General features: G+C 33.1%; 2 protein-coding genes across 2 annotated transcripts; one reads left to right on the top strand and one right to left on the bottom strand.

Annotated features, from left to right (window-relative positions):
- The first annotated feature begins 323 nt into the window (after positions 1 to 323).
- On the top strand, positions 324 to 4850 carry LOC129909484 (uncharacterized). The gene is made up of 2 exons (XM_055986561.1): positions 324 to 758; positions 1005 to 4850. Exons 1-2 carry the CDS (start codon positions 324 to 326, stop codon positions 4848 to 4850), a joined length of 4281 nt encoding a protein of 1426 aa, XP_055842536.1.
- A 641-nt stretch (positions 4851 to 5491) lies between these two features.
- On the bottom strand, positions 5492 to 6680 carry LOC129909483 (uncharacterized). The gene is made up of 2 exons (XM_055986560.1): positions 6278 to 6680; positions 5492 to 6204 (listed from the first exon to the last, which is right to left on the bottom strand). Exons 1-2 carry the CDS (start codon positions 6678 to 6680, stop codon positions 5492 to 5494), a joined length of 1116 nt encoding a protein of 371 aa, XP_055842535.1.
- Between the last annotated feature and the right edge of the window lie 7234 nt (positions 6681 to 13914).

Genomic DNA, 13914 nt, shown 5'->3' with positions numbered 1-13914 from the left:
TGAAGGAAAAAGCAAGCAAACTGATTCTTAGCATTTTAAAAATTATAATAAAACTTAGAAGAACTGATTACCGTGACGAGAATAAAAATCGAAGAAATTAGTTGGAGAATTCGATACTTGAAAAATGATACTTAAGAACTCTACTCCAGTTTTTTAAATCATTAACCGAGTTTACCATAAAAAAGAATAAAAATGCCATTCCCACGATGAACACCATCTCTTTGAAGAGTATAAAACCTGGTCATTCGAAAATTTCAAATTCAGTTGTCTTTCAACACCCAAAAGTTCGGTATTAAAATTTTAAATTTTTTAAAAAACTCGAGATGTCATCAATCCTCAACAGAATTCGCAGAAACGCCAATGTCTTCCAAGATATTAAGAAGCCTCGACTGTCAATGAGCAAATTGACGTTGAAAAAGAGGTACAACATAGTGAAAGCTATACGCGAACCAAATCCCTATGGGCCGCAAATACTTCTCGAGCTGGAGGATATAAAAGTATTCCTCCCGAAAAGATGTAACGTGCAATTCAACGACGAAGACATTGCAGATTTGCCAAAACTGGCATTAGAAGTGGTAGAACCCTACGGCTCCACATTCAAAATCGATTTTCACGATAAAAATCGAGACAACAACATAGAAGAAGAAGACGAAGAAGAAGAATTACAACAAGAACAACATCAAGAACAGGAGCGACGTAGAATTCGTGAGGAGTTGCAGAAAGAGTTGCAAGAAAAGCTGGCGAAAGAAAAAGTAGAGGTAAACCAGCCCCCCATCGAAATTACCAACACACAAAAACATATATTTTATAAATCTTTATATAAATAAAAAAAAATTGATCTTATTTTAAAATGAATTCTGTTTTGTATTATTTATTTGGTTGTTTTGGTTTTTTCTGATGTCGTTGCTCAGATTTTCACTAAAATTCTTTTGCTTTCTGATTGTTTTTCGGTTTTAGTTTTTTTTCAACAACATTTTGTTTTTTCTGTTTGTTAATTTTTCTAGCGAATCCAAATAATCAGTGACTTGGAGTCGCGAGTGAAGCGGTTTGATTTAAAGAGTCGAAAAATCCAGTTCAAAATCAGACCCATTCCAGAAAAAGAGGAACCAACGTCATGGATTAGAGAAGCAGTGAACGACATGTTTAAACATGCGCTAACAGGTCTTAGCCCTGAAGATAAAGTGGGAATCACTTTTAGCGGTAAGAGTTTCGCAGCTGAACGAGGGAACGGGTGGATCAATTTCAAGGATTGCTCAAATTTGAAATTCAGCGATGTATGGGAGATGATTTCGAAGATCTTTCAGAGCAATTCGGAAGGAATAAGCACCGATGATTTTTCTCTCACCATAACGTCGGTTAAACTCCCTTCAGGACAAGGAAAAACACAAAGTGGAAAATACAATACATTCACTGAGGAATGTATTAAACGCCGAGGAATAATAAACATAAAAAATAATGACAATTTGTGTTTGCCTCGAGCCTTAGTTGTCGGTAAAGTATATGCAGACAACGAAAACTACCTTAAGGTGAAAGTCAGACGAGACATCGGGAAAATTCAAACCCAAAAAGCCCTTAAACTTGTAGATGATGCACACATCACAGTACCGGCTGAAGGTTGTGGAATTCCGGAGTTAAAAATATTCCAAAATCATTTGAAGGAATATAAGGTGACTGTGTACGAGTATGGATCAAAGGGGCAGAAGGTGATATTTGAAGGATTTCCCACTCAAAATGGCAAAGAAAAAAAAAGTATTAATTTACTTTATAATGACAATCATTTTAATGTAATAACGTCGTTAACTGCAGCATTTTGTTGTGGCTATTATTGCGAAGAGTGTCATATTCCATATAATTCAAAAAATCAACATAAATGCCAAAGATCTTGCCCGCAATGCCAAAACACACCAAGTTGTTCCAGAAATGAAAAAGAAGTTTTATGTAAAGACTGTAATCGAAACTTTAGAGGAAAAAGCTGTTTCGACACTCACAAGGCGAGTAACTCAACAGGTAAAAATTCAATTTGCGAGCAAATGAAAAAATGTATTTTATGCCTTAAAACATACGGAGCAACTCGTCAACATATCTGTGGTGAATACTTCTGCAAAATGTGCAGTAAGCATGTAGAAAAAGAACATATGTGCTATATTCTTCCTGATAACAGGATACCCGCATATAAAGGAATCCTGTACATCTTTTATGATTTTGAGAGTCGACAGGAAAAAGTAATAGGAGAAAAAATGTTAACCATTGGAAGCGAAACATCAGTAACTCCAGTAAAAATGCATGTACCGAATTTGTGCGTTTTTCAACAAAAGTGTGATCAATGTTTTGATGTTCCAAATTTGCACTTTTGTCAAAAGTGTAATTTATCGCTTAACATCATTAAGGAAGAAGAAGATATAGAAGGAAATGTTGTGGCTAAATTCTTGAAACACATACTTAATGTTCGGCAAAAGTTTAAAAAAGTAATTGTAATAGCACATAATGGGCAATCATACGATCATCAATTTCTGTTAAATTACATATTGGAACAAACAAATTTAACCCCACAATTAATAATGCGAGGCAGTAAAATTATATTAATGGAAATTGCAAATGTCAAATTCCTAGATTCGCTAAATTACTTTCCGATGGCTCTGTCAAAACTACCAAAAGCGTTTCAACTTTCACCCGTTTTAAAAAAAGGATATTTTCCCCATTTCTTCAATACAAAAGAAAATGCTAAATATATTGGAAAACTCCCTGCAATGGAATATTACAGCCCTGATTCAATGAAAACTGAAGATCGAGATGAATTTTTAAAATGGTATGCAGAGCATCAATACGATAATTTTGATATGGAGCGTGATCTAGTGGAATATTGTATTAGCGATGTTAAAATTTTGACTGAGACTTGCCTAAAGTTTAGACAACTGTTCCTAAACCAAAGCAATGTTGAACCATTTTTGGAAGCAACAACAATAGCATCAGCTTGTAACCTTGTGTACAGGCGTAACTTTCTTCAACCAAATACTATTGGACTTATACCCAAAAACGGATATAGGTGTGTAGATAATCAATCCACACCTGCAATCAAATGGTTGATTTGGGAGCAAAAAAAGCGAAAAATTGATATCAAGCATGCCGCTAAAGGAAGAGAAGCAGTTATAAATGGAGTTAAAGTTGATGGTTTTTGTGAAGAAACCAAACAGATTTTCGAATTTCATGGTTGTTTTTATCACGGTCATCCTGCTTGTTTAAAACATACACGTGACGAACCTCTTTCAGAAGACAAATACGACACCCTGAACCACAGATATGAGAGAACTTTAGCCAAAACAAAACGATTAAGATCATTTAATTACGAAGTAATTGAAATGTGGCACTGTGAATTTCAGACTCTACAAAAATATTTAAATGATGAAGAACTAGATTTCTTAAATAATCACCCGTTAATACAAAACACACCTTTGAATCCTCGCGATGCTTTCTACGGTGGTCGGACAGGAAACACATTTAATTACTACAAATGTAAGGAAGGAGAAAAAATAAAATACATTGACGTATGTTCTCTTTACCCATGGGTTTGTAAAAATGGTAAATTTCCTATTGGTCACCCAAAAATTCACACAGCCAGCGATGAAATTTGCTCTACTATGAAACTCGAAGGTGTAAATGGCCTTGTTAAATGCAAAATACTCCCCCCAGAAAATTTATTCCATCCGGTTTTACCCATGAAACAAAATAATAAGCTGATGTTTTCCTTGTGTAGAGCTTGCAGTAGTGAAAAAAATCAAGAACAAATCTGCACTCATTCTGATGACGAAAGAGCATTACTTGGAACTTGGGTGATCGAAGAAGTTGTAAAAGCTGTTGAAATGGGATATAAGTTACTTGCTGTTTTAGAAATTTGGGAATATGATGTGACTCAATATAATCCAAATACAGGTTCTGATGGTCTTTTTACACGTATGATGAATACTTATCTAAAAATCAAACAACAAGCATCAGGATGGCCGAGTACATGCATGTCTGAAGAAGATAAAAACAAATATGTTGCTGATTTCCTAGATAAGGAAAATATAGACTTAGAATTTACTGAAATTGAAAACAATCCGGGAAAAAGATCACTAGCCAAACTAATTTTGAACTCTTTTTGGGGTAAATTCGGCCAACGGGAAAATCAACAAAAGACTTGCATTTTGAATAAACCTTCAGATCTGTTTCTATTACTTACTCATCCTTCTATTGAAGTTTTGTATATATTACCAATTAATGAAAACAATATTGTGGTTAATTTTGAGTTGAAAGAAGAAGCCGCTGACTCTCTTCCTACTGTTAATGTTTGTATTGCCTCTTATACAACAACACAAGCACGTCTAAAACTGTACACTTACTTAGAAAATTTGAAAGAAAGAGTTCTCTACTATGATACTGACTCTGTTATCTATGTAAGTTGTCAAGGAGATATCGACCCACCTACTGGGGAATTTATTGGTGATATGACTGATGAGTTAGAAAGCTATGGTGAAGGAAGCTACATCACCGAATTTGTTAGTGGCGGTCCAAAAAATTATGCCTACAAAGTCTTTAGCACAAAAGATAATGTTGAACACGTTGTATGTAAAGTAAAAGGCATCTTTCTGAACTATGAATCATCTCAAAAAATTAATTTTGATTCAATCAAAGAAGCAGTATTACAATCTTCTGTAGAAGATGATGAAAGTATAGTTATTAAGTCTAATAACATAAGACGAACAAAAGAACATCAAGTGGTTACTGTGGAAGAGGTTAAAACATACAAGCCCAAGGCCGAAAAACGTCGCTTCCTCTTTGATCATAGTTCCGTTCCGTACGGTTTTAAAAGATAGTATTAAAGCTTATGAAATAAAAAAAAAAAGAAAATATGTATTTATATACATAACACAAGTTTTGTTTTATTTATAAAAAAAAAGTATTTATATTACAACAATTTTGCTTCTCTTATGAACTTGCTTAAAAGATAAACATTTTGAAGGGCACAACATTTTCCATGGTTTAGGCATTTTATTTCATTAGGATAAATTTTTCGGAGTTCCTTTAAATTTGGACAGTTGGAGATATCTTCTAGGTTAATAACATCCATGTTTTCACTATTAAGTAATTCTCTAAGCCATTGAGATTTTTCTGTTCCTTTAACGTAAACAACTCCAGCTTGGATTTGTTTTCGAAGAAATATCTTTACTTGAGAAAAATTTGTAAGCCCTCCATTCCACGTTATTCAATGATAATTTTGATAAAGCCAATTTGCTTGCCTTTTAAGTGATGTGGATAGAAGATTAAAATAAGATGGAGGATTAACAATGAAATGATGATGGTGGTCATTATGAAGTACAGCTACTTCTTTCACTATGAAGCCATTGTTAAATTCTCCAAATCCTTGAACGTCTACAATAAAGGAATTCATGTTTAAGATATGTTCTCGATAAACTCAATTGTTCTACTGACAAGTTTATATATAATGACAGTACATTTAAGTGAGTTTTTTAACTTCACCGGTTAAGGGATTATACTCAATTATACGATCATGAAGTATAAGGCAATACATAGTTGTTGAAGCTGGAACAGGAAGTGCTGTTTTAAGTTCAACTTTTACATCCACTGGCCCTGTTTTAATTGATTCATTTTGACGAGAACAATCAACCACAATTATTGGCGCGATATTCTTAAAGTTTTGTCTCGATAAAAGTGGCTGTGATTGTTTCTGATAATATGACTGTTGAAATTTACTATACATTTCATAGAGAATGGCATACTGGTCTAGTTTATATTTAACATTCAAATCTTCGCGAGGGTAACATTCTGAGTTTAAATGCACCTTTAAATTGCTCACTTCACAGTGATCGAATTTACTGGCATCCTTATTTCGTTGATTTTTTCTATCGGTTTGTAAAGCAATTATAACATATCTTGGCTTCTCAAGTTGACTTGACGTTTTAACTGTCCATAAATGATCCGTGTTGGTTGGCAGTGTTGGATATTCATACATTTCCCAATTTCTAAAATGAATTTGAATCGGATTTGATTGTATTTGCTTTAATAATGTTAGCTTATTTGAATCGGATAAGGTAATATGTGGAACTCTCCATTGTAATTTTAAAATTGAAAGTTTTAATTCTTCATCAGAATATAAGGCATTCTCGTTACTCCTAGTTCGAATTAGAATCAATTCATGTCTTGCATTTACTATAATCTTTTTGTAGTCTTCAGCAAAACCCAAAAGATTTTTTAATGGTACCTACACAAAAATTAAAAGTACCCGATATAGGTGAGATGGTAGAGTTTCCAGTCCATGCAGCATTTTCTAAGCTTTTACTTTCATTCTCATTCAATGATATATAATTTTTCATTGATGTTGTGATGCCAACGTTTTTATTGTTCTCAATGTTTACTCCGTTGAGTTCATAATGTATTTCTTCAAAAAGAAAGGCGATAGCATTATTAGATAATTTTCCCGTAGAAGAAGGTTTTCCATCTGATTTTGTTAGACATCCTTCTATATAAATGTAGCTTTCACAGGGTAAAACGCACAAGTCCTGTTGTTGTATGGGGATTCGTATTTCATCACTTGGATTGAATGACTGAAGAAATGGCGAGTAACTATGGTACTCAAACTTAGATATGCTATTATCATAGCTAGGTCCATGGGTAATGTTTAACATTTCGTTCATATTGTACTTTATTTAACTTTGAATCCTAATGTATGAAGGAAGGTTTTGTTTTCAGATGAAAGTTTTGGTCTTGACAGTGTTGCTGTTCTAGTAGAACTAATTGGGTGGATACCTTTGGTATCTATTTTATAATAACTATTATAGATTAGCATTATTGTGATTTTGGAGTTAAATGCAATCGCACTGTTATTCTTTCTCCTCTGAAATTTATCAAGTCACCGTCTTGGTCCACGAGTTTTAATGTGAGAGTGCTTATTCGTTTGACGTTCACAGGTAAATAGATAACATTTTTCGGGACTTCTATGATTTTATACCCTGACCCTGTTTCTGGAGAAAATTCATGTATAGTATGCACAGGACTATTATTAAAATAGGAACCAGTAATGATATTACACTCAATTCGTATTACATTCACCTTATTTATATCAACAAGTAAATCTGAAAAATGTACCACACCAGAGTGAAGAACACATTTACTGAAACCTAGTAATTGTCCAATGCTTCTATCTTTATTGAAATATATTGCTTCGTTGCTTTCGATTTCGCATACCATTGTATTATTATTTGCTTCTATTCTAACGACAGCTGTAGAGTTTTGCAGCAATAATCCTTCGGAAATAAATGTTGCAATTTCATCAATTTCATAAGACCCAGTTGGTATTTCAATTTCATATTCCCCTACATGGAACAGATTATTTCGCTCATCTACATTTGGTATAGAGTTGTAGGTTTGAAAATCAATCAATCCGCAAACGTAATGCTGTTCCAGGTTCAAAGGTGGAAAATATTCAGCAGAAAGTTGGGAAGATCTCCCGCTTAGCGTAAGTGTCAACGCCATGGTGAAAATAAATACAATGAAACCATTTTAAACAAATCGGTTTATTTATTTTAAAAAAAATTAACAATCATATAAAAATCTTAAACATAAATGACCACAGTTAAAAGAGTCATAATCTTGATATTTTATATAATTATAATACATTTTTTCACCCAAATAATTAATAATTTCGATAGGAGGCTGCAAATTCCCAAAGCTATCAAAATATTCAATTTTAGTTCCTTTTTTTTTATACGCTACCCAGTGTGTTCCAGGACCAATTGAAGAATCAAGATTTACTATTCCAGACTCATTTCTCATCGGTTTAGTTTTAGGTAAATTATCTCGCATGAAAACTCCTCGAAAATCCGGAATAAACTTATCTGCAAAATTTCTCAAATCTATTTCATTTAATGCACGATTGGGTAGCGAACTTAGGAGTTTTTTGTCTGTGGATTTAAATAAAGTCCAAGGCCCTTTCTATATGGTTTAAGGTGTAAGCCTTGTCCGACTGCAATGGATTCAATTTTTTCGTTATGACGTTTTTTTTCCTCTAGATCTTTTTTAGCAATGCTGATGTCGCTTACAGCCTTAGCTACTCCTGCAGCTCCCCCCGTTAAAGCTCCAAGAGCGGAAAGTCCAGCAAACAGAGGAACAAGGAAAGGAATTAATCCACCACTTTTTGGTATTGCAATAACTCTAGGCGTTTTAATGCTATTTATGTTTTTACGAACTGTTTTCTTGGCAGATGACATTGCTACTTTAATTGCCTTTTCTAAATTTAAAGGTTTTTTACGTTTGAGATGAGTTCCAATTGTGCGTATAACATTTCTAAGAGATGGTTGTTTCCCTTTATTATCTATTTTGGACTTCTTAACATCGTTTTTATTTTCCGCTCTTTTCTTAAGCTTTTTATCTTTATTCTTAGAGCAACCCATCCCGAATTTTGTTTTTGCTTTCATAAGATTGGTAACCAAAAGTGCGTTTGCCCGCTCTGCTATACCTGCATTCTTAGATTTTACTCGTTGCCAAGCTTTATCTGTTAAAATCCTATCGGCAGTTTGTCGATCAGTTGTATTTGCAAATTTAGAATACGATATATCGTGTTCTTTGCACGCTTGATCAAGCAAATTAATCCCCTGATCTCCCCGAGCTAAGCGATTTTGAAGTTTTGTTCCAGGTCCACAATATTGATAACCAGGAAGATGTAGTTCAAAAGGTAGTTTGTTTATTAGAGTATTTAATAAACCTTTTCCTCCCACTATTTTTCGTTGACTGATAGAGTTTTTGGAATAATCAAACATTTTATATGATTATCTTTGCTATAGAATGGTTAGATGCGATATGAGGTTTTGTATATAATAACTTCACATTTATAGAAATCTATTCAGTTTTTATCACTATGCGATTCGTTAAGCAACTATACCATTTACCGGTAAAAAATATGGAACTGTCTAACAAGACAGAAAGAAAAAAAAAACATGGTAAATTATTCCCTGATAGTTTAAGAGGGTTAATTACTGGTCCATCAAACTGTGGAAAAACAAATGTCATGATGAGCTTGTTACAACACCCAAACGGATTGAAATTTGAAAATATCTATATATATTCTAAATCTCTACATCAACCGAAGTATGAGTTTTTACGAAAAGCTATAACACCAATAAAAAATATGGGCTTTTTTACATTTTCCAATAACAGTGATGTTATTCGACCAGAGGAAGCTAAACCAAATTCAATATTCATCTTTGACGATATTGCCTGTGAAAAACAAGACACAATTAGATTGTTCTTTAGTATGGGACGACATCATCACATCGATAGTTTTTATTTGTGCCAAACATATACAAGAATACCAAAACACCTTGTTGGAGACAATGCCAATTTTCTCATCGTCTTCAAACAAGATGATATGAATTTGAAACACATTTATAACGATCATGTTAATTCGGATATGTCATTTAAAGAGTTTCAAAAAGTATGTGGAGAATGTTGGAACACAAATTACGGATTTGTGGTAATTGATAAGGACAGTCCCCTGAATGAAGGTCGTTATAGAAAAGGCTTTGACTCCTTCCTTAAGATATAAAATAGAAATAATTTCTGAAGTTTGTATCACATGTATAGTTATGTTCTATGAGAGCAGTACAGAGCAGTTCAACGAGCAGTTTATAGCGGTAAGGAACGATTCAATACGGTTTGAGAACCAGTATTCTTCAGTTAAGACCAGTAACCGCAGTATAAAATTCAGTTTAAGAATCATAGAACGATTTTTTCAACAACTTCGGAACTTATTTTTTGACTGTTACTGTAAGAAAAAATAAATCTTATAATATGATGAACATAGATGTTAAACTAACAAAAGACCTTATTAAAACAACCGAGGCTCTACGAAAGAAATACAAAGCTCTTAAGGCCGGTAGGGAAGCCTACGAAACCATAATGGAGGAAACTCTAAAACCCATTACCAAACCCTTAACTGAGTTAGTGAAAAAATCAAACACTAAACAAGAAAAACAAAATGACTATATTGAAAGTCCAATAGAGAAAGCAAAACGAAAAATTTAAACAACAACAAGAACATGAATTAAAATTTATCACACCAAGCACTAATATCAACGGTTCACCGGAGCTTATTGATAGGATCACTCCTAAAAGGTCGAAAAAAAGTCTTACTCAACGTAACTTTTCAGAACTTTTATTACAAGAAGAATACCATGATACACCTAAAAAATACAGAGATTTGTTTATAAGCAATTCCAACACGCTTGATAAAACGTATGGGGTATATTCAAAAGATGATAAGTGGTACATCGGAAATAGTGAATTAACCATTCTTGGAAAAGATATACGAATACAAAATAATACCTTTGAGGGTACAAATGGCTTATATGAACTTATATTCATGAGAAAACCAGATGAAAGCATTTACACTAGCGAAGATTTAAAAAATTACAAGACCATATTGTATGACACCAATACACATAAGATTGGTCATGATTCCCACGGACAAATACGTGGCAATCGAGGGTATAAGTATACGAAAATAATCAAGAAATTATTAGGATTCGATACAAATACATCTAATAAGCCACCATCTTCACCATCAACACCACAACCAACTTCAGGCAATGGGTTAATGCAATTATCAAAATTGGAAAAAGACTATATATTTTGGGATGACCCCAATGAGCTTGTAGATCGAATACGACTTCTTATTGCTTCGCAACAAGCTGGGCACAACAATCATTCCAACGAAATTATTTCAATTATTGAAGAACTTAAAGAAGCCGCTATTATCGAATAAAAAAAATAAAATAATGAGTGTTGATAAATTTGGTCGTTATTCACATAGGACCCCACCGAGAGGCCCAAGAGGGAAACAAGGAGAGCGGGGGCCATCTGGTGCACAAGGACCACCTGGAGAGGGATTTGTCAAAACAGAAAACGGCGATTACACCATAGATGGAAAAAGATTAAAAAACATTCAGGAGCCTCAAGAACAAAAAGATGCTGCAACTAAAAGCTATGTTGATCAAAAAATTGATCAATTACGCGAAAGCCTTCAAATTGAAATTGAAAAATACTTTAATAAGTTTAAATATGTTATACCTACTTAAAATCAATTTAGTCTTCACTTAAGTACCTATATAAACAGTCATTAATTCGCGATGACTAGCATAAACCCCACATTAATTTTCGATGAAATCTTAAAATTCCTTATCAGAAATAAGAACATCTTGTTGGACGAACATCATACGGAACTTTTGAACTGTATAGTCTTCTTAAAACGGTTTACTAATGTATCTTCTACAACATCTGATTATGGATGCCATTTTGCTAACTGCCCATGGTCCTCAAATCTATGCAAAGAAGGACCAGATACATGTGCGTGTTACATGGTTGAAAATAGGTTGATAAAAATTAAAAAATTAATGTTGTTGTATGAAAGATTAAATTAAATATTTTAAAAATAATTTTCAAGTCAGTTTACATTCACATTTAAAACGAAAAACATGTCTCCTTTTAAAATTAATTTGGTCGTTGACGAACTTCTATCCTTTTTAAAATCCAACCAGCACATTATACATAAAGTACACTATTCAGAAGCTATGAATTGTATTTTGTTTATAAAGAGATTCGAAAAGGATGATTATTCTATGACATGGAATGAATTTCATTTCTTGAACTGTCCTTCAAGTTGGTCATCAAACTTGTGCAATGAAGGACCAGATACTTGTTCATGTTACCGAATTAAGATTAAAATTAATAAAATTAAGAGAATTGTGAATTTTTATAAACAAATTTTAAACGAATAAAGTAATAAAAAGGTAAAATGTTTTGTTGTTTTAATCATTCTGTGAAAAGATGAGCAAAAGAGACATTGTCGAAGAACTACATAAGCCAGCAAGAAAAAATTTCAGAAAAAGGAGAGTCATTATCAAAGGACTTGATGATTTATGGCAAGCTGATCTTGTTGAAATGGGGGCATATTCAGCAGATAATGAAAATAATAGATATCTTCTTACGGTAATTGATACATTTTCTAAATTTGCTTGGACTGCCCCTATTAAAAATAAAACCGGGGTGAGTGTCACTAAAGCTATGGAAAATATATTTAAAAAGCGTCGTATTCCAGCCAATTTGCAAACAGATGACGGTAAAGAATTTTTCAACACTACTTTTCAAAGTCTTATGAAAAAACATAACATCAATCATTATTCAACATTTACGTCACTTAAGGCTTCGATTGTAGAACGATTTAACCGGACTTTGAAAACCCTTATGTGGAAAGAATTCAGTGCTAACGGTTCATATTGTTGGATAAATATAATAGATACACTAACTAAGACGTACAACAATTCAAAACATCGAACTATTAAAATGAAGCCTTCAAAAGTCAATACTACAAATGAAAAGCAAATTCTAACAAAAATATATGATAACATCAAAATTCATTTTGCTCCAAAGTTTAAGGTGGGAGAGTTTGTGAGAATAAGTAAATACAAGCATGTATTTGATAAAGGATACACACCAAATTGGACAACAGAAATCTTCAAAATAACAAAAATTCAACATACAAATCCAGTGACATATCTGCTAGAAGACTACCAGAAAAACCCTATCAAGGGTGGGTTCTATGAGCTTGAACTACAAAAAACTAAGTTCCCCGATACTTATCTAATTGAAAAAGTGCTCCAAAGGAAAAAAGATCAACTACTTGTAAAATGGCTTGGTTTTACCCCCGAACATAATTCATGGATACCTATTCCAAAAGAAAATGAATAAAACAATTTATTTTTTATATACTTATACATACATTATTTTGAAAATTAAAAGGCATTATTTTATCAAAATGATTTAGTTTTATTTAAGAAAATATTCATTTGATATGTTTGTTCGAAAAACTGTTCCCCTCAAAAAACCAATCACACTACGCACGCCTGTGCACAAGCAATATACTTAGGACCACATACATATGGACGGACACACGTCATAAGAAACATAAACACCTCTTACAACAAAAAAAAAAAAAAAACTATACTCACACTCTTGTCATCATTGTCATCAGTTTTGTAATTTCAACCCTCAAATAGCATCAAATTCTGTCGCACTAGGTCGATGCCCTCTTTACGAAGTCAAGAGACACACAGCTACATTTAATACCCCGAATTTTATACACAGCAACGACCTACAGTCTATTTTTTAAGTAATGCTCTGGTGTTATATTTTCTAATACCGAGAGAGAAACAATCTTAATTGTTTTTTTTTTTTTTTTTTTTTTTGCTTCTAAAAATAGATATTATACATACATGTTAAGAATATATGGGATCTCAAAATAACGTTATTTTTGCGAAAAAACGCTTCCTTCAAAAGATACAGCCTTTCAAAGTTTTTGACCGACATCTCATAATGTCTTCTCATACCACCACCAAACAGACCAACATCAAAACATTCTTTTTGAATGAAAAAATATCCTTAAGAAAAATCTCAATCTACTTGTGCGCATCGTACCCGACATAAAAAAAAAGCAATTAAAAAGTCGTTAAAAGATAAAACGACCTACAGTCTATTTTTTTTTTTTTTAAGAAATGCTCTGGTGTTATATTTTCTAATACCGATCCTCCAGTGACATTGCATAGCAAGCAAACACACACACTGTACCTCCTTAAAAAGATCCCTTGCACATTTATGACCTACATCTTATAATGTCATCTAAAACCACCACCAAACAGACCAACATCTAAACATTCTTTTTTGAATGAAAAAGATCCTACAAAAAAATCTCAATCTACTTGTGCGCGCCTCGTGCCCGACATAAAAAAAAAAAAAACAATTAAAAAGTCGTTAAAAGATAAAACTGAAGCGACTTGGGCGCCACTCGGCCCGACAAAGAAAAACAAACCA

This window comes from Episyrphus balteatus, chromosome 2 (genome assembly GCF_945859705.1).
Source record: "Episyrphus balteatus chromosome 2, idEpiBalt1.1, whole genome shotgun sequence".
NCBI classification, from domain to species: domain Eukaryota; kingdom Metazoa; phylum Arthropoda; class Insecta; order Diptera; family Syrphidae; genus Episyrphus; species Episyrphus balteatus.
Note: the sequence above shows the minus strand (reverse complement) of the source record. Positions and strands in the feature narration are given on the sequence as shown.